The sequence below is a fragment of the Mustelus asterias genome, chromosome 4 (assembly GCF_964213995.1).
Source record: "Mustelus asterias chromosome 4, sMusAst1.hap1.1, whole genome shotgun sequence".
Lineage (NCBI taxonomy): Eukaryota > Metazoa > Chordata > Chondrichthyes > Carcharhiniformes > Triakidae > Mustelus > Mustelus asterias.
Window position 1 is genome coordinate 27,636,659 of NC_135804.1, and position 24,719 is coordinate 27,661,377.

General features: G+C 46.0%; 1 protein-coding gene across 1 annotated transcript in view; it reads left to right on the forward strand.

Annotated features, from left to right (window-relative positions):
• Window positions 1-24,719, forward strand: part of cpne7 (copine VII) — a 152,434-nt gene that overhangs the window by 98,093 nt on the left and 29,622 nt on the right. Inside the window, exons 7-10 of the mRNA XM_078210237.1 lie at window positions 10,281-10,379; window positions 15,185-15,271; window positions 17,294-17,353; window positions 20,375-20,508. Of these exons, the coding sequence (XP_078066363.1) occupies window positions 10,281-10,379; window positions 15,185-15,271; window positions 17,294-17,353; window positions 20,375-20,508 (380 nt within the window). The remainder of the gene's footprint in view (window positions 1-10,280; window positions 10,380-15,184; window positions 15,272-17,293; window positions 17,354-20,374; window positions 20,509-24,719) is intronic.

Consider the following 24,719-nt stretch of genomic DNA (forward strand, 5'->3'; position numbering starts at 1 on the left):
AACAGATACACAGTTAGAAAATATGCTACGAACAAACCCCGAATAATGTTTTACACCACCTGTCACTTTGCAGAACCAAAACACACTGATATGGCTTTCCAAAGGCAGATTCAAGCAAACAGCTTCACGGGACTAGTATCCTCCTAACCTAAGACTGAGCTCCTTCCTTCAGTTAAAAATCCTACACAGCCAAAACAAAGGGGCTGGTCTTCAGTGAGACACCCCCCACCCCACAGTGTCTCTGTCCAGCTGAAGATCTATTCTGATAAATACTTTATTTCCCTTTCATCTTTGTTCTCCCTTTTGTCTTCACAAATTCCTTTAAACTTTGGTCCCCCAAACATGAAAACCTTTCATGTTCCTCTGTTACTTTGGGTCAATAAGGTTTAAACCATCTGTCCATGTTGATTCATGAGTCTCCTGCAAGCTACGAATCTTCCTTGTCAACTCTGAACCTCTCTGGAAATGTAATAAATACACATCATTTTCAGCACTTAACCTCAGCTGTAAATTTCAAACCTATTCTGTTTTCTTGTAACTCAAAACTTACCACAAAGCCTCTTTGCAAATGCGAAGAGCGAATTGATTTACTCTTTTGTCCCTTAGACACCACAATTTGACTCCAAACACCGCTCCTTTGATTACCCTGGACACACACAGACACAGCTTTCCTTACACAGAATACATATATAACACAGAAAGATTACACACATGAAGCATACAGAGGGAACAGGTAAAAGAGGCGTCAATGAGCTAGTTGTCATCATCGTCCTGGAGCCATTGCTTCCTCGCCCGCATTAAGCTCATCCCTCACGATGTCCTCCTCATTGAAGGAGACATGCAGCTCCTCAGTCACTCCAAATGATGAATCATCCTTCCTTCGCAGCACCAGGTTAGGTACAGCACAGCAAACCACTATAATATGGAAGACCCTTTGCCAAGAGTACTGGACAACATTGTCTGACTGGTCCAGATATCTGAGATGCATCTTCAGCGTGCTAACAGTCTGCTCAATGAAGAAGCCTGTCTCAGAATGAGCTGCATTGTACCTCTTCTCTCAAATGCTTTCTGGCCTCCAAACAAGTGTCATATGCTGAGGGCCTGTGAAGATCCGTGGCATCTGCGAGTGACTCAGGATGTAACAGCTATTGTCGCTCCCAGGGTATCTCGCACAGATCTGCAAAATCTGCCTCTGGTGGTTACAGACCAGCTGCACATGAGGGAGTGAAACCTTTGAAGCCAAACTGTTGAAGATTCATAGTGACTGCTGCCAGGGAGCTCTCAAAGCCACATGCAGTCGATGACACCCTGAACTTGTGGGAGACCAGAGGTCACTGAAGATCCCACTGCCCTGGCAGCCTGGTTGGTTTCATCCAAGGAGAGCTGGAGGTAATTGTGTGCCTTACTGAATACAATATTGGTTACCTCTGGATGAATTATTGAGCGGAGGATTGTGATATTCTGTAGAGGTCCCAGTGGAGCCCTGGGAGGAACCTCTCACAAAACATTCACCGCAGTAGTCACCTTTGGAGCCACTGGCAATGGATGGCCTCCCAGTCCCTGCTCCTCCCCAAGAATGTGGCGGATGTGATCCACCACATGTGTTCACAAGTAAAGATGTCTATGGCACTATCTCTTGCTCAACTTGAGCATGTGGACATTAGGAAAGAGGATGTGTTGGAGCTTTTGAAAAGCATCAAGTTAGACAAATCGCCGGGACCAAATGGGATGTACCCCGGGTTACTGTGGGAGGCAAGGGAAGAGATTGCAGAGGCCTCTGGCGATGATCTTTGCGTCATCAATGGAGACGGGAGAGGTTCCGGAGGATTGGAGGATTGCGGATGTGGTTCCGTGATTCAAGAAAGGGAGAAGAGATAGCCCGGGAAATTATAGACCAGTGAGTCTAACCTCAGTGGTTGGTAAGTTGCTGGAGAAGATCCTGAGAGGCAGGATTTATGAACATCTGGAGAGGAATAGTATGATCAGAAATAGCCAGCACGGCTTTGTCCAAGGCAGATCATGCCTTACGAGCCTAATTTAATTTTTTGAAGATGTAACTAGAAACATAGACGAGGGAAGAGCATTAGATGTAGTTTATATGGATTTCAGCAAGGCGTTTGATAAGGTGCCCCATGCAAGGCTTATTGAGAAAGTGAAGGGGCATGGGATTCAAGGGGACATTGCCTTGTGGATTCAGAACTGGCTTGCCCACAGAAGGCAAAGAGTGGTTGTAGATGGGTCTTTTTCAGCATGGAGGTCGGTCACCAGTGGAGTGCCCCAGGGATCTGTTCTGGGACCCTTGCTCTTTGTGACTTTTATAAATGACCTGGATGAGGAAGTGGAAGGATGGGTTGGCAAGTTTGCTGATGGCACAAAGGTTGGTGGTATTGTGGATAGTGTAGAGGGATGTCAGCAGTTGCAACGAGACATAGATAAGATGCAAGACTGGGTGGAGAAGTGGCAGATGGATTTCAACCCAGATAAGTGTGTGGTGGTTCATTTTGGCAGGTCGAATAGGATGAAAGAATATAATATTAAGGGTAAGACGCTTGGCAGTGTGGAAGATCAGAAGGATCTTGGGGTCCGGCTTCATAGGACACTCAAAGCAGCGTCGCAGGTAGAGGCTGTGGTTAAGAAGGCGTATGGAATACTGGCCTTCATCAATAGAGGAATTGAGTTTAGAAATCGGGAGATAATGCTGCAGCTGTATAGGACCCTGGTCAGACCCCACCTGGAGTACTGTGCCCAGTTCTGGTCGCCTCGTTACAGAAAGGATGTGGAAGCCATAGAAAGGGTGCAGAGGAGATTTACAAGGATGTTGCCTGGATTAGGTGGCATGCCTTATGAGGATAGGTTGAGAGAGCTAGGTCTTTTCTCCTTGGAGAAGCGAAGGATGAGAGGTGACCTGATAGAGGTGTATAAGATGTTGAGAGGTATTGATAGAGTGGATTCTCAGAGGCTGGGGGGTAGGTACAGAGGAGATGTTAGGGGTAAGTTTTTCACTCAGAGGGTGGTAGGTGCGTGGAATCGGCTGCCGGTAGTGGTGGTGGAGGCGGATTCGATAGGGTCTTTTAAGAGACTTTTGGATAAGTTCATGGAAGTTAGTAAGATAGAGGGTTATAGGTAAGCCTAGTAGGTAGGGACATGTTCGGTGCAACTTGTGGGCCGAAGGGCCTGTTTGTGCTGTAGCTTTTCTATGTTCTATGTTCTAACTGTATGTATGAGGGGCGTCTTCAGTGCACCCTTGGTTATGTGAAACATCCCTTTGGAAAGAGTCTGTCATCCTCAGTGTATGCATCTTCATGGGGTTCCACTGGCCTCTGTTCCTCAGGGCGAAGCTCTTCCGTTTGCCCTGTCTGATGGTAGTTGGCCCTCTCTCCTCCTGAGTTGCCTGGGTGCCAGGATAAAAGCAGCATTGCCTCCTGTATCCATACTACACTCCTGCTCATCCCTGCGGATAACATTGAACAGAGACATGATTGTATATAACCCTGCAATGATTACCTTCCAGTCACAGTTAGAGAGTCACTGTGAAGCCCTTTGATAGCTCTCATTCCAGACATTCCATCCTCAGATCATCCCTTGCAGCTGCACCACTGCCCTGAGCATCAGTGGAAGTGCACCCCTGCCCCGCTCCTCACCCCCCAATCCCCACTCTCTCTTTCTCCCTCCACACTCTCCCCCACACACCCCTCCACTCTCCCCCCCATTCACTCCCCCTCTACTCTGTGCCGTCACACTTTTCCTTCATTACTCGTCATTCCAGCGAGCTGGGCTTTAATGAGTATTCATGATATTCCAGTACATGTCAATGTGTTTCCTGACATGACGTAGTAGACTATCCAACCCGGCCTGAAAGCCAAAAGCAGAAAAGTTTAAACTATTTTCATGATGGCGGGAAGCTGACTTTTGACCACATGCTGAGTTTTTCCTACCTCCCGCTGCTGGCGGGACTGGAAAATCCCACAAGGTGAATAACTCCACCCAAAGATGAGCATTATTCCTTTTGCACTTTTCAGTATTTCCCTGACATGTTGGGGGAAAAAGCATTTGTTGAAATGGGACTGCTGAATAGAGTGAGATTTGTCCTCTATTTGTAGTATCCATTGGAATCCATATAATTTTTTAATAATCAGTCTTATCTCATTGCAATTGTATCTGAAAATTTGAATGGGTGAAACTTGGAGTGATGATCATCTGTGCAAATTCCCACATTATTTTTTGTTGGGTGGCATGGTGGCACAGTGGTTAGCACTGCTGCCTCACAGCGCTAGGGACCGGGGTTCAATTCCAGGCTTGGGTCACTGTCTGTATGGAGTTTGCACGTTCTCCCTGTGTCTGTGTGGGTTTCCTCCGGGTGCTCCGGTTTCCTCCCACACTCCAAAGGTGTGCAGGTTCGGTGGATTGACTATGCTCTACTGCCCCTTAGTGTCCCAAAATGTGTCGGTTGGGTGGATTGGCCATGATCAATGCACAGTGTTACAGGGATATGTCTGACGGCATGACCTGGGTAAGATGCTCTTTCAGAGAGTTGGTGTGGGCTGAATGGCCTCCTTTTGCACTGTAGGGATTCTATGGTTCTATATTCATTAAACTGAACAGCTGCAACTTAAATACTTCAGTCTCTCACTGACCTTTTAATAAAACAGATAAGACCGTTAAGCCTTACTTGGCAATGCACTATTCCGGACAATGAATAAAGCACCTTATCCCTGCATGGAAACTTTTAGCTGTAGGTGGAAAGGACATTTGCCCCAAGCCAGCGGGTCCTTGTTAAATATGCAGATTGTGCTGCAACTACATTGCTGGGGCTTGACCTGTTATTTTAATCTGAGGCTTAAGCAGGAAAACAGTAATGACTTCAATGCCAGACCAATCCTGTCAGATACAGCAGCCAGAAACAGTCTGACAGGATCATCTAAAAATGTATTTATTTGAAACAAAAACAGAAAATGCTGGAAAGTCTCTGCAGGACTGGCAGCATCTGTGGAGAGAGAAACAGAGTTAATGTTTTGAGTCTGAGTGATTCTTCTTCAAGTTGAAGTGTGTAGGAATGATATGGATTATATAGTCAGGCAGTGGATTTGGCCAATTTCTCAGCTGTTTTGGTCTCTTGCTGATATTACAAGCACGCAGATTAGTCATTCCGCCCACTTTTGACTTTCTTCATCCAAATCCTTCATTTTCCTCTCAAAATGTATCACTTCACATTTCTCTGCATTAACTGTGATCTGGTGTCAGTCTGTGCTTCTGAAGACACCTACAATACCCTTCAGAATGAACTACATTCCCCATTTTGGTTGTGACACAGTGGTATTGTCACTGAAACTCAATGCTCAAGGGCAGACGTTCCCAGCCTTTCAGTAAAACAGCACGCTTCAAAGACACAAAGAATTCCACGGCACGCCCACTTGTTTTCAGCTGAATCGATTGCTCACAAACACCCTACAATGTAGGAGCAAACTGATAGTGGCCAATCAAATACAAGAAGTGGGGTCACCTGGTGTCCTGTCTCCATGGAGATGGAACGTTGGCACCTGCTACACCCATGAGGGTGGAGGAAGAGAGAGTATGGAGGCCGGTGGGGGGGGGGGGGGGGGGGGGGGGGGAGTGTAGATAGAGTGTGTGGCACATAGAAACATTGAAGATAGGAGCAGGAAGAGGCCATTTGGTCCTTCGAGCCTGCTCCGCCATTCATCACGACCAGGGCTGATTCTCCAACTCAATAGCCTAATCCTGCTTTCTCCCCATAACCTTTGATCCCATTTACCCCAAGTGCTGTATCCAGCCGCCTCTTGAATACATTCAATGTTTTGGCATCAACTACTTCCTGTGGTACTGAATTCCACATGTTCACCACTCTTTGGGTGAAGAAATGTCTCCCCATCTCCATCCTAAATGGTCGACCCCGAATCCTCAGACTATGGCCCATGGTTCTGGACTCCCTCACCATTGGGAATATCCTCTCTGCATCTATCCTGTCCAGTCCTGTTAGAATTTTATAAGTCTCTATGAGATCCCCCCTTCATTCGTCTGAACTCCAGCGAAAACAATCCTAACCCAGTCAATCTCTCCTCAGACATCAGTCCCGCCATCCCCGGAATCAGCCTGGTAAACCTTGCTGCACTCCCTCGAGAGCAAGAACATCCTTCCTCAGGAAAGGAGACCAAAGCTGCACACAATACTCTAGGTGTGGCTTCACCAAGGCCATGTATAATTGCAACAACACATCCCTGCTCCTGTACTCGAAACCTCTCGCAATGAAGGCCAAAATGCCATTTGCCTTCTTTACCGCCTGCTGCACCTGCATGCTTATCTTCAGCAACTGGTGCACAAGGACACCCAGGTCCCGCTGCACTCTCCCCTTGACCAATTTTCAGCCATTCAGGTAGTAATCTGCCTTCTTGTTTTTGCTTCCAAAGTGAATAACCTCACACTTATCCAAATTATACTGCATCTGCCATTGATTAGCCCACTCACCCAACCTGCCCAGGTCATGCTGAAGGATCTCTGCAGCCTCGTCACCCTCTCACCCAACTTGGTGTCATCTGCAAACTTTGAGATGTTACATTTTGTTCCCTCATCCAAATCATCAATATATATTATGAATAGCTGGGGTGTGGAAAGAGAGTGGAGGGTGAGAAGATGGAGAGAGAGTGTGGAGAAATAATGGAGGAAAAGTGTGAACGTAGAGAGTGGAGGAAGAGTAAATGGAGCAAGAGTGGAGGAGGTGTGTGAAAGGAGAGTGTGGAGGGAGAAAGAGAAAGTGGAGAGAATGTGTGGAGGGAAAGAGTGTGGATGAAGAGTGGGGGGGAGAGTGTGGGGGGGAGAGTGTGGGGGGGAGAGTATGGGGGGAAAGAGTGTGGAGGGAAAGAATGTGGATGAAGAGAGTGTGGAGGTGGAGAGGGTGGAGAGTATGGGGGGAGAGTGTGGGGGGGAGAGTGTGGAGGGAAAGAGTGTGGATGAAGAGAGTGTGGGGGGAGAGTATGGAGAGGGGGAGTGTGTGGTGGGGAGTGTGTGGTGGGGAGTGTGTGGTGGGGAGTGTGTGGTGGGGAGTGTGTGGTGGGGAGTGTGTGGTGGGGAGTGTGTGGTGGGGAGAGTGTAGGGGGGAGAGTGTAGGGGGGAGAGTGTAGGGGGGAGAGTGTGGGCGGGGAGAGTGGGGTTGGGAGAGTGGGGAAGAGTGTGTGGGGGGAGAGTGTGGGGAGAGTGTAGGGGGGAGAGTGTGGGTGGGGAGAGTGGGGGTTGGGAGAGTAGGGAAGAGTGTGTGGGGGGAGATTGTGAGGGGGAGTGTGTGGGGAGAGTGGAGTGGAGAGTGTGGGGGGGTAGAGTGTGGAGAGTGTGTGGGGGGTAGTGTGTGGAGGGAGTGAGTGTCTGGAGGGAGAGATAGTGGAGGGAGGGGTGCAGAATCGGAGGATTTCAGTGGGTGGGGGCACTGTGAGGGCTATTGAAGGGAGTTTGGTGGTAAGTTTGAGGTAGCTAAACACAGGCAGACATGTCTCTGATGCGTGAGTTCAGTTCCTGGAGGTGAAGATGGTAATAATGGAATCACTCCCTCCAGCTTATGTGGGAATCATTCAGTTTTGGAGATTTGGAAGTCAACTTGGAAAGCTTTCAATTTCAATGAGTAAACAAACCTGATCCCTTCCCTGGAAGCTGGTTGAATACTTGGGAAAGATACAAACTGCCCGTTGGTGATTTTACTCGTAATGTAAGCCAAATCCCCAGAGCTCAAAGCAGCAAGGTGATTGGTGGAGAGATCTGCCATCTTTTCATCCAACTCGAATAATTAGAATTCAGCAAAAGATGATCAGATAATGAAATGCAGAATGAACACAATGTAAAGTCTAGATTTTTCTAGGGCCCAGCGGGTAAAGATATTCATCCCAATGACACAAAGAGGGAATATATTCAATGTGTGATGGGAAAGGCACAGTTTGTATTTTATATCGAGCCAGAAAAGCTTTAATAATAAAAACGGAATTGCATCAAAAGAGCTGCCACAGGCATCCTCACCCCAGGTGCACCCTGGATCTCATCCTTGCTGCAACCAGTTTGCTAGTTCTGGGTAGTCACCCGATCCCATTCCATTATCTTCCACCCTCATTATATACTTTTTAGCTGCTCTCTCGCTTTCCCCTGGTGCTCTGGGACACAGAGCTGGCAGCATGCCCTTCGATATACCAGCCTGACACGGGCCAAAATCCCCTCCTTCCTTTCCAGAAGGAACCCTTTGAATTCAGCAAAACAAGAGAGAAATAACATAACAGTTAACGAGAAGGGGAAAGGAAGAGCAGCACACCGAGAAACTAAAACTAAAAAGAAACAACGAGGTAAAAATTGATTCTGAAAATTTCAAAACACTGCATTAAAAATATAGTAACTCTGTGAGTATTAAATGCATATCGATACACACATGCTCAAATATGAGGAGGGGGAGAGGAAATAGTTTCCTTGTGTTTCCAGATTTGACTTGGTATGTCTGTGAGTAAGTTCAGACAGTAAGGCCTGGAGTTTCATCCTCAATGTGGGTAGCAGAAGTTGGTAACATTCCTGGCCCAGCTCCCCTGCCTCGGGAGAAAGTGCCCCCTTTTCATTGTGGGGTGGTTTTCAGGCTGGAGTCTGTGCAACTAACATGGGACACAAGAGCTGCTGGTTGTCTTGATGGACTCTTTGTAAAGCCCACCCTGGTGCTGTGGGACATTGTCCCAGTTAAAATAAAAAACCGCCTTCATTCCCCACATCCCTTTCACCTTAGCATGTGGGGTGTGAGTGGGCAAAATGTGTGGGTGGAGGGGCATACCTTGGTATGGAGGGCACGGGGAGGACTTTTTGAACTTACCCTACAACGGATGTGGACTATGTTCACAACATCTGAGATTCCGTGAACCATGACTCAATGAAAACCTGGACTGACTCCATGAAAATTGGAGAGGACTAGGACATGCAATGTAGCGGGTTGGGAATGCAGGGTGGAGGCTTTTGACCCAAAACTGTTCGCACCCTTAAAAGGCACTCCCGAAAATTGGAAACCCTGGCTTCAGGGGTCAGGAATCCCAGGATCCATTTTCAATGGTCATCTCGAGTCATCCGGACTCGATGGAAATCCAGCCCCGATATATGGAGCTACAAGGAAAAAATGCTTTGATCAAAAGGAGTAGAATGACCAGTGTTACTCTTTCTCAAAGTGAATTTCTTTCTGAGAAATCCATTTGCTGGCACAACACCGTAGCTCAGACTTCAGAGAGTATTATGGAAAATGGTTTTCTCAAATTCACCACTGTGAATTTCTTCAGGATTCTTGTGATTGGCTGCTCTAACCTTGGTGTAAGATCAATGGAAACTCCTGTCACATTCCTTTGTCGTGGTGTAATCTGTGAGTCGACCAGATTTAATATCGTTAGAATAATTAGCAGAAAATAGAGACATAACGAGCAATCAATTCTAGATTCCAAGTTCTCCACGACTCACATTTCATGTACCCATGTTCAATAATTTCCCATTTGTCTGCATTGCAGATATCTGTTGTGCCTGAGCCGAGTTAGTTATTGCTTCAAGATTATTGTGGTTGCTGTTAATCCTCTTCAGCTCCGTCACTGGGTCATGGGTTGAATTTTGCCGATAAATGTGATGGTATTTATTGTAATCATCGTCCAATGGTTACACCAACCTCCAGCTACAGCAAGGGGATTTTCACAATAACTTCATTGCAGTGTTAATGTGAGCCTACTTGTGACTAATAAATAAACTTAAAGTTTCCGCTGTTTCATTCCACTCTCCACTTTTAACGAGTAAAGATAAATGAGCAGAAGTGCATCTAAAACAGCACCGTATATTCAATATACATTCACCCTATATTCAAAATACATTCACCCTATATTTGATATACATTCACCCTATATTCAATATACATTCACCCTATATTCAATATATATTCACCCTATGTTCAATATACATTCGCCCTATATTCAAAATACATTCACCCTATATTCGATATACATTCACCCTATATTTGATATACATTCACCCTATATTCGATTTACATTCACCCTATATTCAATCTACATTCGCTCTATATTCAATATATATTCACCCTATGTTCAATATACATTCACCCTATATTCAATATAAGTTCACCCTATATTCGATATACATTCACCCTATATTCCATATAAGTTCATCTTATATTCATTATACATTCACTCTATATCCAAGACATATTCACACTTTATTCCATATACGTTCACCCTATATTCAATATATGTTCTGTTTCTTCCCCCCAGTGTTTAATCTGGGATTATGATACCCGTGGAAAACATGATTATATTGGAGAGTTTTACACAACATTTGAGCAAATGCGGAAAGCAATGGGAGAAAACAAGGTAAATGAAATTGAATTGTGAAGTTTTGTGAAGAAGCCAGACAACAATTGATGGGTAATTAGAGTTAGATTTCATGACTGTGCTGCAATGTAATTGTAGTTAAAAATACTTGACATAAAACAGGGTCTTGTAATTCTGTTGTGTTGAATGTTCGCATTTTCAAACCTTTAAGATCTGCTCTGATGATTGTGACCTCGCAGCATTGACAGCTGTTGCACTGCCCGGGCTGGATGTTACTCTCCCTCCCAACTGAGGTTCCATTTTCCCACCCATTTAGACCAGTGGGTAGATGACAGCTTGGGGGGAAGCATGAATGTAAAGGAAGTTCAATCTCAGCAGGGTGGTGGGTGGGGCACCTCCAACAAAACTCCCCTTCTGACTGGGGCAACATCCCTTTCAGGCCCGATGACTTCCCTCCCCCACCAGCCTATTCCTCAAGATTCTGATCATCCCCCTCGCCACCTCCCCAGATGTTCTCTACCATCGCCACCCTGGGACCCCGCCACTTACTTGTCCTCCAGGTTCTGGGACTTAGTGCTGGGCAAACCTCGTGTCTGCGTGGGTTTCCTCCGGGTGCTCCGGTTTCCTCCCACAGTCCAAAGATGTGCGGGTTAGGTTGATTGGCCAGGTTAAAAATTGCCCCTTATATGTGGGGGTAGGGCCTGGGTGGGATTGCGGTCAGTGCAGACTCGATGGGCCGAACGGCCTCCTTCTGCACTGTTGGCTTTTCTATGACTTCTAAATCCCTGCAGTACCTCTTCTGGCCACTGCAGTGCTGTAACTGGAGGGACTGGAGAGTTGTCAGGCAATCTAATTGGCCAGCAGCTACAAGGCAGGACTTCCACCCAAGTGAGGGGCGGAGGTGTTGCGATATGCCAAACAATACTCGCTCGAGAGTAATGTGGCATCAGGGATGCTGGAGTCGGAAGGGATGTGTTACCCGCTGACTCTTAGGATGACAGGGGCTTGGTTTGAAAATTCAGGCCCCCATGATTTGGTGTCCGATTAAAATCTGATATTAAAAATGCTCCGGATGGAGACAGAAAAACCTGTAACAATCCCTCCTGCCTTCACAATGCTTCACCTGACAAACACCTAAGAATGAGATGAGATATTTAGTGCCTGAGTTGGTCTATAACACACTCGAGGCCTTTTATTTTATCTTGGACCTTCTGTTGTGTTGGTACCACTCTGGCAATGTCTGCATCTTTCTGGAAGTTATTCCACCGGGATGGGTGTGTGATGACCCCACAGTCCGGGAAACAGGATGAGAATTCAGGTGAATGAGAGGAATTCAGCTTAGAAATATTATGGAACCCTGAATCCAAATGAGCCATCACTTTTACAAAGTAGTTTTCATCATTTAGCTACTAAATATCATCAATCCATAACACTTGCTGCTGAGCAAGGATAATGTTGGCTCATCCACATGACCCCTATCTCTCCGAGCCTGTCATCCAGTGAGATCCCTGAACTCTTCCAGTTCAGGCCTCTTGCCTGATTCTGCACCATTGGCGGCCGTGCCTTCAACTGCTGAGGCCCTAGGTCCTGGAATTCCCCCCCTACACCTCTCTGCCCCTCTACTTCCCTCTCCTCCTTTGGATTACCCCTTGAAACCTGTCTCTCATCTGTCCTAATATCCTCTTTGCGGTGTTTGGTGACGGACTTTGTCTGCTGCCGGTCCTGTGAAATGCCTTGGGATATTTTGCTATGTTAAAGGCACAGTATAAATGCAAGCTGCTGTTGTTGCTCTGACCTTTTCCTTCATAGTTTAATGTCACATTGCCTCCAGTTTCAGTTTGTAGAGTTTGTGCCAAGCAACAACATTCAAAGGTATTCAGTTTCCTTTTGTTGCTTTGTGCTCTCGGCCAAGCTCCACTATTGCAATGGTATAGTGCAGCTGGACCCCAACTGAGTTGTAGTAAACCTGCAGTTTTGTTTACATAGCCACAAGGTTCTCACCTGACATTCAGCCAGAACAATAATTCTTGCTATTCTGGGATCAAACACTTTGGTTCTTCTTAATTAACTACAGTCCTTTCCTTCTAAAGAATGGCATTCCTTAGTTGAGTTTGTCGTCATGCAATGTTCCTGGTATAAAATATCGACCACCATGTCAACATCCTTGGGGTTATCATTGACCAGAAACTCAACTGGACTCGCCACATAAGCCCAGTGGCTACAAGAGCAGGTCAGAGGCTAGGAATACTGTGGCGAATAACTCATCTCCTGACTCCCCAAAGCCTGTCCACAAGCACAAGTCAGGAGTGTGATGGAATACTCCCCACTTGCCTGGATGGGTGCAGCTCCAACAACACTCAAGAAGCTTGACACCATCCAGGACAAAGCAGCCCGCTTGATTGGTACCACATCTACAAACATTCAATCCCTCCACCACCGACGCTCAGTAGCAGCAGTGTGTACTATCTACAAGATTCACTGCAGCAATTCACCAAAGGTCCTTAGACAGCACCTTCCAAACCCATGACCACTTCCATCTAGAAGAACAAGGGTCACAGATACATGGGAACACCACCACCTGCAAGTTCCCCTCCAAGCCACTCACTGCTCACAGAGCCAGGGACCCGGGTTCGATTCCCGGCTTGGGTCACTGTCTGTGCAGAATTTGCACGATCTCCCCGTATCTACGTGGGTTTCCTCCAGGTGCTCCGCTTTCCTCCCACAGTCTGAAAGACGTGCTGGTTAGGTGCATTGACCCGAACAGGCGCCGGACTGTGGCGACTAGGGGAATTTCACAGTAACTTCATTGCAGTGTTAATGCAAGCCTTACTTGTGACTAATAAATAAACTTCAACTTTAGCCATCCTGACTTGGAAATATATCGCTGTTCCCTCACAGTCGCTGGATCAAAATCCTGGAATTTCCTCCCTAACGGCATTGTGGGTCAACCCACAGCATGTGGACTGCAGCGATTCAAGAAGGCAGCTCATCACCACCTTCTCAGGGGCAACTAGGGATGGGCAATAAATGCTGTAAGAGTTTTAACAACACCAGGTTAAAGTCCAACAGGTTTATTTGGTAGCAAATACCATTAGCTTTCGGAGCGCTGCTCCTTCGTCAGATGGAGTGGAAATCTGCTCTGAGTGAAGAGCACATTTCCACTCCATCTGACGAAGGAGCAGCGCTCCGAAAGCTTATGGTATTTGCTACCAAATAAACCTGTTGGACTTTAACCTGGCGTTGTTAAAACTCTTACTGTGTTCACCCCAGTCCAATGCCGGCATCTCCACATCAATAAATGCTGGCCAGCCAGCGACGTACATGTCCCATGGACGAATAAAGATATTTTCTTTCAAGCTCCTGAACTCATGCCTTTTTCAGAATGCAATATTGACCTGTGGATTGACTTTGCTGCCACACAGAATCATGTCATGGTCCATATTCCTCTGTAGCAGGACACCCAGCAGTGTCTGCCATTAAGCTAGACTTGCCTTTGTGTGTCCAGGTTTTGAGAAGATTTTATGTGGCAAGTTGCTGGAAGTGTGAGCTGATGCCAGCGTGGAGAGAGCAACTTAACTCCTGGAACCCTGAGAGAAGAAGGCAAACAGCTCTCCTTCCCCAATCAGACTGAAGGACTGTGACATAACCAGTACCAAGGGCAGGGAGGAAGTGTGAATTCGAGTGGGCGAATTCAATGGCAAGTCAGGTGCAGAAAGAGAAATAAAGAGAGGGAAAGAAAGATCGGATTGTAGAAAGAGAGGCAGAAAAGATAAAAAATAGCTTGCTGACGTTCATCACATGTGCGGCACAGTGGCTCGTACTGCTGCCTCACTGCGCCGGAGACCCGGGTTCGATTCCCGGCTTGGGTCACTGCCTGTGCGGAGTCTGCACGTTTTCCCCTGTCTGCTTGGGTTTCCTCCGGTGCTCCGGTTTCCTCCCACAGTCCGAAAGACATGCTGATTAGGTGCATTGGCCATGCTAAATCCTCCCTCAGTGTGACCCGAACAAGTGCCAGAGTGTGGCGACTGGGTGATTTTCACAGTAACCTCATTGCAATATTAATCTAAGCCTCCTTGTGACACTAATAAATAAACTTAAAAAGTTGTTTAGGCTGCAATAGACAAGATGAGTTTTAGTTTGTATGCGCAGCATAAATACACCAACTTGATGCCATTCAGTTCCTTTCAATGGCGTAAGCGATGGTAAGACGCCAATTTTGTCAAGCTGACAGCAAAGTGACGTGACTCGGACAATGCCTTTTGGATTTCTGCGTTAAGCCGCCATCTGGGCACTTGCTTGCAGTTGCTGTACCATTGGCTGATAAATAATGGCAAGAGTGACCTCACCATCACTCCAACAGGAAATCTGGGCCATCACTTGTGAAATCTGCATCTGCTGTCACCCAGGCTGGCGTGGGTAATGCAAGTAACAGAAAACGTGCTGAATTTGTGAGGCTCAGTGTTGGCATTCAGCATTCAATTATGGCTCGTCTGTTCTAAAGCACTGATCAACGGCTAAATTTGTGTTCCGCCTGACACATCAGCTGCTCCACGTTAAGATGGAAAGTGTTAATGGTATTCCCCACCGTCGCTTGCTTTGTTCGACTTGATGACATGCACAGTGAATATTTAAATTCGTTTTCTTCCCACTTCAAGTGGCACATTGGCCGTTTTTTGTATGCATGGCAACCACTTTGTCGAGCGTACCCTTCTAATCTCAAAGGTATATCACACGGCAATTCAAAGTACATTTACTTCGTAATACAGAGGGTGTATTATGTGTGTGCTATGTTGTTTTCCATTCTAATGCAGCAACCTGACTAGGGTCTTCTCTCTCCTAATCAGATCCATTGGGACTGTGTTAATCCAAAATATAAGGCAAAAAAGAGGCATTATAAGAACTCCGGAACAGTCATACTGAAAGATTGTAAGGTAAGGTGAAATGGAATGATATGACCCCGGGGGTAACCTTGATTTATGCCAGGGGGTAATCCAGACAAAGCAACAGTCACGACAGTTCAAGAATGAAATGAAAACGATTGCAGTGTATAATAGGCTGTTGACATTGACCAAAACTTTCTGATAATAAATGTTTTGTTATATTTTTTCCTTGTGGAAAAGCGTGGATTCGCTTGCAACAGATTTCACTCGATTTTCTGACCTGAATTCAATTTAAGAAAAAAGCAAAACCAGAAAATCAGAATGTTTCACTGATATCACGTGTGAAATTTCCAATGTGTCTTCAAATATTGCCTAATTAAGAATAAAACACTGAATTAAAGAGTGAAAGACTGAGAAAAAACTATGAAACCTATTTCTTCAACATGTCTGTGATTTTTGCCACTAGGATGTATTTTATACAGGCAGCAGAGAGTAAGATGTCATTTGAACAGACAGCAAAAGATGACTTTCCACTAAATGTGATTGTTCTAGTTAATTTATCTTACTTTGCTCAGGCTGTACAGTCGGCAGTAAATCAGTAATAACTGCTGCAAATCCTATTTAACATAGACGACCTCAGTTATATCACAGTTCTTTGTTGGATTCAAACAAGTATGGACATTATTATTGTGATAAAAATAGAACCAAGAATTATGGGCAGCACGGTGGCACAGTGGTTAGCACTGCTGCCTCACAGCGCCAGGGACCTGGGTTCGATTCCGGCTTCAGGTGACTCTCTGTGCTGAGTCTGCATATTCTCCCTGTGTCTGTGTGGGTTACCTCCCACACTCTAAAAGATGTGTGGGTTAGGTTGATTGGCCATGCTAAATTGCCCCTTTGTGTCAGGGGGATTAGCAGGTAAATGCATGGGGTTATGGAGATGGGGCCTGGGTGGGATTGTTGTCAGTGCAGGCGCGATGGATTCCTCCTGCACTGCAGGGATTCTAGGATTCTATAATGATGTTAGACGTCCACAGGACAGATACTGAATTAAAACTCTGGGTGGGATTTTCCGGCCGCACTCACCCCAAGACTGGAAAATCCTGCATGGTCCCCCCCCCCCCCCCCCCACCACCTGCTATGATTCCCATGGAGGGTGGCACAGGAAAATTCCGCCTTCTGTATCCATACTTAAAAATAAGCTTTTAAGGAAATAGTTGCTCATTTTCATCCTGAAGTGAGCTTCCTCATGCGCCTCAGTGATTAATTCAAAACTATATCAGTCAGCCGATCTGACCTATCACGGTGGCACAGTGGTTAGCACTGCTGCCTCACAGCGCCAGGGACCCCGGATCGATTCCGACCTCGGGTCACTGTCTGTTTAGAGTTTGCATGTTCTCCCCATGTCTGTGTGGGTTTCCTCCAGGTGCTCTGGCTTCCTCCCACACTCCAAAGATGTGCAGGTTAGGTTGATTGTTCATGCTAAATTGCCCCTTACTAGCAGGGTAAATATGTGGGGTTACGGGGATAGGACCTGGGTGAGATTGTGATCAGTGCAGACTCAATGGGCTAGAAATCATAGAAACCCTACAGTGCAGAAGGAGGCCATTCGGCCCATCGAGTCTGCACCGACCACAATCCCACCCAGGCCCTACCCCCATATATTTTACCCGCTAATCCCTCTCACCTACGCATCTCAGGACTCTAAGGGGCAATTTTTAACCTGGCCAATCAACCTAACCCGCACATCTTTGGACTGTGGGAGGAAACCGGAGCACCCGGAGGAAACCCACGCAGACACGAGGAGAATGTGCAAACTCCACGCAGACAGTGACCCGAGCCGGGAATCGAACCCTGGAGCTGTGAAGCAGCAGTGCTAACCACTGTGCTACCGTGCCGCCCTAAGTTGGTTCCTTCTGCACTGTAGGGATTCTATGATTCTATGACTCTATGATCTAATACGCATAAATGACAATTATCAATCTTGTACTTAGGTTGACAGTTATTAGTTATTGGGTTAAAATGGTTGCCATCAGCTCTCCTGGGCTAACTCTGCATTGTTGTATCTTGCAGTTGCACAGGATCTATTCCTTTTTGGATTACATAATGGGCGGATGTCAGATTCATTTCACGGTAGGTGAATAGCTATCATGCTTTTAAGACTATTTCCTAGTGATGATATTTTTTATCTCTGGAAGATGAATGATTGGTAGCTATTATATTGCAGAAAGTGAGCGCATGTTGTGGGTTTACCAAACGTTTTCCTTTGATGTTAATTATCCTTTTGAAGTGCTATATTGCCAGGAAATCTCTGGTGCCCAAACCAAGAGTTTTCTAGTTATACAAGGGTGAAACATTTGCATTGTGATTTATTTTTGTTGAAATTATTGCAGTGCGAAGCAGTTGAATAGAAGGTGCAAAGTAAAAATAATTCTGGTTCTTGACCTGTTGAAACATAATGGAAGGAATCTTACCATAAAACGGCAGTGTTGGTTCCAGCAAGAAAAACGGTGTGTTTCTCTCCAGAGAACCCAGCCCATGATGTAACAGATCGGTTTTCTCTCCAGATCTTACCACCCTGTCACAAAAAAACAGCTGGGTCCGTTTCACGCCATCATATAGGGAGACAGGGCCTTGGCACGCTGGCAAAGCCTGGCAACACCAAGATAGGGGTGCCGTGCTTAAAGGCTGTCCAGATTAAAGCAAAACGTAACCTCCCTCCCCCACCCAACCACGGAGGTCGCAGGTGCTCCCCCGATAATCACCCGGTCCCCCAGATCAGAGCCAGCATTCACCCACCCCCCCCATCGATCAGAGCCGGAATTACTCCTCCTTTCCCTCCACCAGCAGTCAGTGCTCGCACATCGCCCCTCTCCTCCAACCTCAGACCCCCTTACCCTCCCCCCCCACCCCCAACGCAGTCACCACTGGCACCCCCCAATCACACACAGCTACCACCAGCACACACACACCCACACACACACACCCACACACACACACACACCCATACACCCACACACACACCCACACACACAGCCATCACCAGCACCCAGCCCCCACATGCATAGGCATCACCGGCACCACCAGCTCCTATGTCCGCTCCCCCCACACCGCCATATATAAATTAATCCCCCCCTTCTCCCATGAGGATCCCATTGAGATTTGCCCAGGCACTGCCACCTGGCACTGGTTGGAACTGCCAGGTTGGCATTGCCAGGTGCTGGGCCATGTCCCTCTCCCCTGGGGACTATACCATCTTTAGGCCCCGGGGTGATCCCCTCGACTGTTTCACGTCTGAGTGAACCTATCATCAGTGTGAAAATACAGCGGAGGCTCAATATCTGGTGGGATGGGGTCTTTAATGATATGTAAATATAGTGTATTGTATGTAAATCCCATTGGGAGAGTGAATCTGATTAAGTCGCCGGTGAGGGGTAGTGAAAATCGGACGTGGTGATCTTGCCGGTGAGATTCACGACTTCTGGGTTTCCACCAGATATTGACTCCCGCTGCCATTCCCACAAATGGCAAACGTGGGCTCAAGATCGCCCCCTAAAGGAGCAGCCAGTGAATGGGAACTCAGCATTACCTAAACAGACAGTTCATTCAGGATCAAGGGCATTACTTAGATATGGAAAGGCCACATTTACATTGCTGAATGCAACTGGAAGCGCACTCACTCTGTCACAATGGTGGGAGCATCCAGCAAAAGTATTTTGCAAAGTGCTTTGGAAGCAGTGAAGTAAGATCACTTATGCTATGAGGGTTTTCCACATTGGCAACCATGCTATCAGATCTAAACTTGCAGATTCAAGCAACCATATGGAACTTCTTTTAAGTTGCCTTTATCTCACGTATGACCAGGGGTAGATCCTTCACAGATCTACCTTGAAGTTTTTTTGCTATAAAATGTTTGCCCACTGTAAATGGCTGTGTCATTTTAGATTGTGTAACTCCAGTTTACAATATTTAGTGGTCATTTGCATCCTTTTGCACAGTGGCTTCACACTGATGATATGAGCTTTAGTCGGGGTGCAGTGGAAGAAATCTAACTTGCAGAGTTTGGTGGACTTCAGTTGCGCCTTTGTCCTGCCTGGACCACCGTTGTGTGTTTGTCATGCCTGGGCACATCTCCTGCCGCCTCCTCCACTTGTCACCTAGTATAAAGGTGGCTGTTTCCTCCCCCTTGTTCAGTTCGGGTCGGTTATCTGTTGGGATGTGCTCCTAGTTCTGTAATGAATAAAAGCCTACAGTTGTATTGGCACACAAGTAGTCTTTTGCCTAATTGATAGCGCGTCACAGAGTATTGCAAGTTTCCTCATTTAATCATTTCAATACAAGTGCATAGGCCTAAAAACCCCACCGGTGAGTGAGGGCATAAGGCTGATAATTGTTTGCTGGGACAAAAGAAGGGAAATTTAGGGTAGGATTTGAATCTGCAAGGTTTCCTCCCACAATCTGAAAGTCGTGCTGGTTGGGTGCCTTGGCCGTGCTAAATTCTCCCTCAGTGTACCCGAACAGGCGCCGGAGTGTGGCAACCAGGGGATTTTCACAGTAACTTCATTGCAGTGTTAATGTAAGCCTACTTGTGACACAAATAAATAAACTTTAAATACATCCATCTCCTGTTCCTGTCCCTCCCTCCATCCCAGCACAACTTTACAGACCTACCTTTGCCACCCTTTTCCAAATGACCAGTTACCAACCAAGTGCTTATCCAGTGTTAGCCAGCATAAAGTGGGTCAAGTGTTGCCATCTGAATGCTTGGAGCGCGCTGCTACTGATGTGCAGATTGGAAAAGAAACCCTCATGTGGTGTCAAACCCAAAATGAAACTGGCAATCATTAGATTTTTCTTAGCAATTGTGCAGAGATGAAATTATACGAAATTGTAATCTAAGAGTTTCTTAATTCTGTGTAATCTATTTGTGGATCTCAATTTTTTTTTGTAGCTATTGGCTCCAATGTTCTTGTTTCTTTTAGCAAGAAGCTCATGCCAAAGGTTTCTGCTGCAGAAGAGTTGTAATGGTGCTATTATTTTTGATATGTTTTGTGCGCTCCTATTTAGAACATTGTGCATCACAACGATCTTTGCAAGAAATACAGCATCCAGAACATAGGGCTGTTAATTATGAATTGCCACCTTCTATTTCAGGTAGCCATTGACTTCACAGCTTCAAATGGAGACCCACGGAACAGCTGTTCCTTGCATTACATCAATCCTTACCAGCCCAACGAGTATCTGAAAGCACTGATCTCTGTCGGTGAAATATGTCAGGACTACGACAGGTACGGTGAACTAACCGCCAGCAAACAGCCTCACCTCATCTGCAAGCATGCTGCTAGTTGTAATGGTGCTCATTAAGCTCTGCTGACAGTTTCAATAATGAGAAGCAAGTACCTTCCGTTTGAACTGTGCAAAGCAAACGTGAACTCTTATCTTGCATTTTCTTTGAATTTTTGGTTTACTTCCTCCCATTACATTCTTTGTCCCAAATTTGCATTTCAGCGGTGGCACGGTGGTTAACACCGCTGCTTCACAGCGCCAGGGATCCGAGTTCGATTCCCGGATTGGGTCGCTGTTTGTGTGGAGTCTGCACGTTCTCCCCGTGTCTGCGTGGGTTTCCTCCGGGTGCTCCGGTTTCCTCCCACAGTCGGAAAGACGTGCTGGTTGGATGCATTGGCCATGGTAAATTCTCCCTCAGTGTACCCGAACAGGCACCGGAGTGTGGTGACTAGGAAATTTTCACAATAACTTCATTGCAGTGTTAATGTAAGCCTACTTGTGACACTAATTAAATAAATTTTAAATAAACAAAACAGCTGGGCCACTTTAACAGGATTGAATAGTGAGCTTTCAGTTAAGGAAAAATACTACAAGATCCCTGTGATTACATTAAAAAATTGAATTGAATCAGTGGAACTTCTCTTGAATTTGGCAACAGTTGACATTATGTAGATCAAGGTGAATTGTAATTCTGAGGCAACTGGACCAGTTTAAATATTTTATCTATTTACAGACAATAAGGGTGGAATTCGCCCTTCCTGGGACTAGAACCTGTGGTGGGGCAGAAATGTGGAGTGTTTCACAATGTGGAGGCAGGGTGGGAAATTACGCTGAATCCTCCGGCCCTGACGTTATTAATTATGCAACTGGGTATTTTACACCATATTCTGTGCTGGGGAAGGCCTAATGGCGCATAGTCCACCATTGAATCCAGGTGCCATATTGGAAAGGTGCCCGACATCACTAACCCACCATCGAAGTAAGAAGATGGACCTCCTGAAAATGAAGATGGATTTCCAGCAGCTCTCTGAGGCCAGAAGGCGGACTTCTTTAGAAAGAAGATGGATCTCCAGCAACATTCTGAGGCTGGAAGATGGAAGGTCCACCTGCAGATGCTCCCTACAGCCACCGCTGTGGTGTCCCAGGATTTCCGGTATGCCGCCATCCTGAACTCCAGAGGCAGCCTCATGCAGTGTTCAGATGAGTCCTAGACGTTACGTACCGGCATGTTTTCCCGCTGGTGCCATGGAGAATCAGGCGTGGGTGGTCAGGCCATCATGTGCATCCCATTAGTGGAATGCAAATGAGAATCACACCGGCATCCAGCGGGCTTCCTTACCTGCCTTGGCGGGCACCAGTAGAAGATCCTGCGGGAAACGTACACATGTGTAAAACTGAATTTTCGGCTTCCCACTGAATTCACCCCAGTGCCCGTCATTGAACCTGGTGACAGAGACATGGGAGAATTCTTCAATGGATAATCTAAACCCATATATAAATTCAGAAGAGTACTATTTAATCTAGATCCTATGAAATTAGACCTTCCAAGTTATTTGTTTATGTGTGCGTCACATGTTTGCATGAAGTTCATTTCTTGCTACCTTAATAGAAATCGTTTAATGAGGTGACACCTCCAGTAAAATGTAAGACAAAGGAATTTCACATATGATACAATTTGAAGAGTTCACTTTAAACACACTCATTTACCTCCATGATGGATAATGGTTTTGGCCATTTTGGCCATGTACATTGTTGTCAATAATTGCTCATCTTAAAGGATGACAATGTCCCTTTGTGAGTTCCTCCACTGGATGTTTGGTTGGTGGGTAATCAGCCAAATTCATCAAGTTACCACAGGCATCTCTTGGAGAGAAACAATCGGTTTTGTTGTCTGAGGGGCATCATTCTGCATCAAGCCTGGGGCTAGTGTGGAGTCAGGTCCCGAGTCGGGATGGGAATTGAACCCACACTGGTGGTGTTATTCTGAACCACAAACTAGCCATCTAAGCTAACCAGCCCCCTCCTGGGATATTACACTACTACCATTTTAACTTTCAAACATAGCTAATTGCATCCATTAAGTTCCCAGCACTCCTCACTCACAGCCTCGAGAGATGGCACACTCAGTGCAAAATCCATACTTAAGATTTTTAAATGCATTAGAATTGATGAACCATAAATTAGTAAAACTTTCAGATTGGATGTGGCTAGGATTTTGAGGGAGAAATTTAGCCTGACATGATTTCGGGTCTGGAAACATGTAACTATTTCATGGATGCAGTGAATGGTGATGAATCGGGCAGTTGTACATCCCAAACCATTTTCATTTCCCCTGAAGTTTTACACCCTGCTGAATTTGAACATTCTTCAGTTTAACTTGCACTGCAATTACAGCTAAGTAGGACCAATTATACTTCTTGTTAATCTGGCAAAGCTGAAATAATTGCACAAGATCTGTTTACCCTTCATGAAAGGTTTTCTCCTGAAGACTTTGACCATTCTGACAGAGAGAGATACAATGACAAAGGCAGGATGAGAAGTGGTAGCTTATGAAAAATGAACAGGGCATAGCTCAATGACGGGAGTGAATGTTGGAGCTGGTGACTAATAAGTGGCATCACCTGTGCCCTTTTCACAGTGCCCGTCATGTCATCTATTCATACTGTGCATAGGTGACCACTCTGGAAAAGTGTTTTCTGGCCATTGGAAGGAGATGATTCAAACTGTTGAATGTTGAATAGGGACATTCAGGGCAAACATTTTTCAAAATTCAAGGCCCGCAGTAGAACAGTACAGCACAGAACAGGCCCTTCGGCCCACGATGTTGTGCCGAGCTTTATCTGAAACCAAGATCAAGCTATCCCACTCCCTATCATCCTGGTGTGCTCCATGTGCCTATCCAATAACCGCTTAAACAGTGTTGGGCAAATGCAGGTAGCACAGTAGTGGGAGTTTAAAGTTTATTTATTAGTGTCACAAGTAGGCTCACATTAACACTGCAATGAAGTTTCTGTGAAAATCCCCTAGTTGCCACACTCCGGCGCCTGTTCGGGTACACTGAGGAAGAATTTATCATAGCCAATGCATCTAGCCAGCACGTCTTTCGGATTGTGGAGAAAAGAACTTCTGGGAATGCTCGTATGGAGTGGCACAGAGAACAATCGGCCTCGGGCAGCACTGCCCACACTTTGTCTGCAGAATCATCTCTGCATCTTAAGTTTCCCTTCATTTTGCTGGTTACTCCTTAATCTCCTGCTCTGCAGTGTTGGCTAATGCAGGATCGATGTCAACACTTTCTGCTAAGGGCGGGTTTGAATGTTTCAGCATTTCTCTCACCTAATCTGGCGCCTATTTTTAATTGTTCCCCATTTCTATTAATTTCACTTGTGCACAGTCCTCCCAAGTATTCCTTGTTAGTATAGTGGTTAGTATCCCCACCTGTCACGTGGGAGACCGGGGTTTAATTCCCCGAAGGTGAAAAGCTTATTTTGGTGGGTGGCACGGTGGCACGGTGGCACAGTGGTTAGCACTACTACCTCACAGCACCAGGGACCTGGGTCAGGTCACTGTCTGTGTGGAGTTTGCACATTCTCTCCGTGTCTGTGTGGGTTTCCTCTTGCTGCTCCGGTTTCCTCCCACAGTCTGAAAGACGTGCTGATTCGGTGCATTGGCCATGCTAAATTCTCCCTCAGTGTACCTGAACAGGACTTTCTCGTCAATTCCATTGATTTCCAGTGATGGCATCCGGGGGTAGGGGGCTCTACAGTGAACATTCTGGAGGAATGTAGCACCAACTTCTGGATTTCTGTGTCATCCTCCGCACATGCGGAACCCAGATGTTGCTGCCTGTTTCAGTGGTGGAGTGATAGCGAACACTGGCTGTTTCACAATTATCGCCACCACCAGGTTTAGGCCAAATATCTTTCTAACAATCTGTGCTGGCCCTATTCTGGAAGATTTCGAGCTCGAGTGAAGTAGTTTGGTAACTGACATTTTTAGCGTTTCTCAGACATACAGGACAGTTATCATCCGTTCAACATCGGAAGAAAGTATTTAAATATAGATACAGATAAATGCAAAGAGGCGAGTTTGCTAGGAAGTCCATTCATTATTCAGTAGGACAGGAATTTAGGATGTGAGGCTACACAAGATTAATCAATCACACTTTGTGTGAGTCTTGTTAATAATCTGTGCCTGAATGTATAATCTGTGT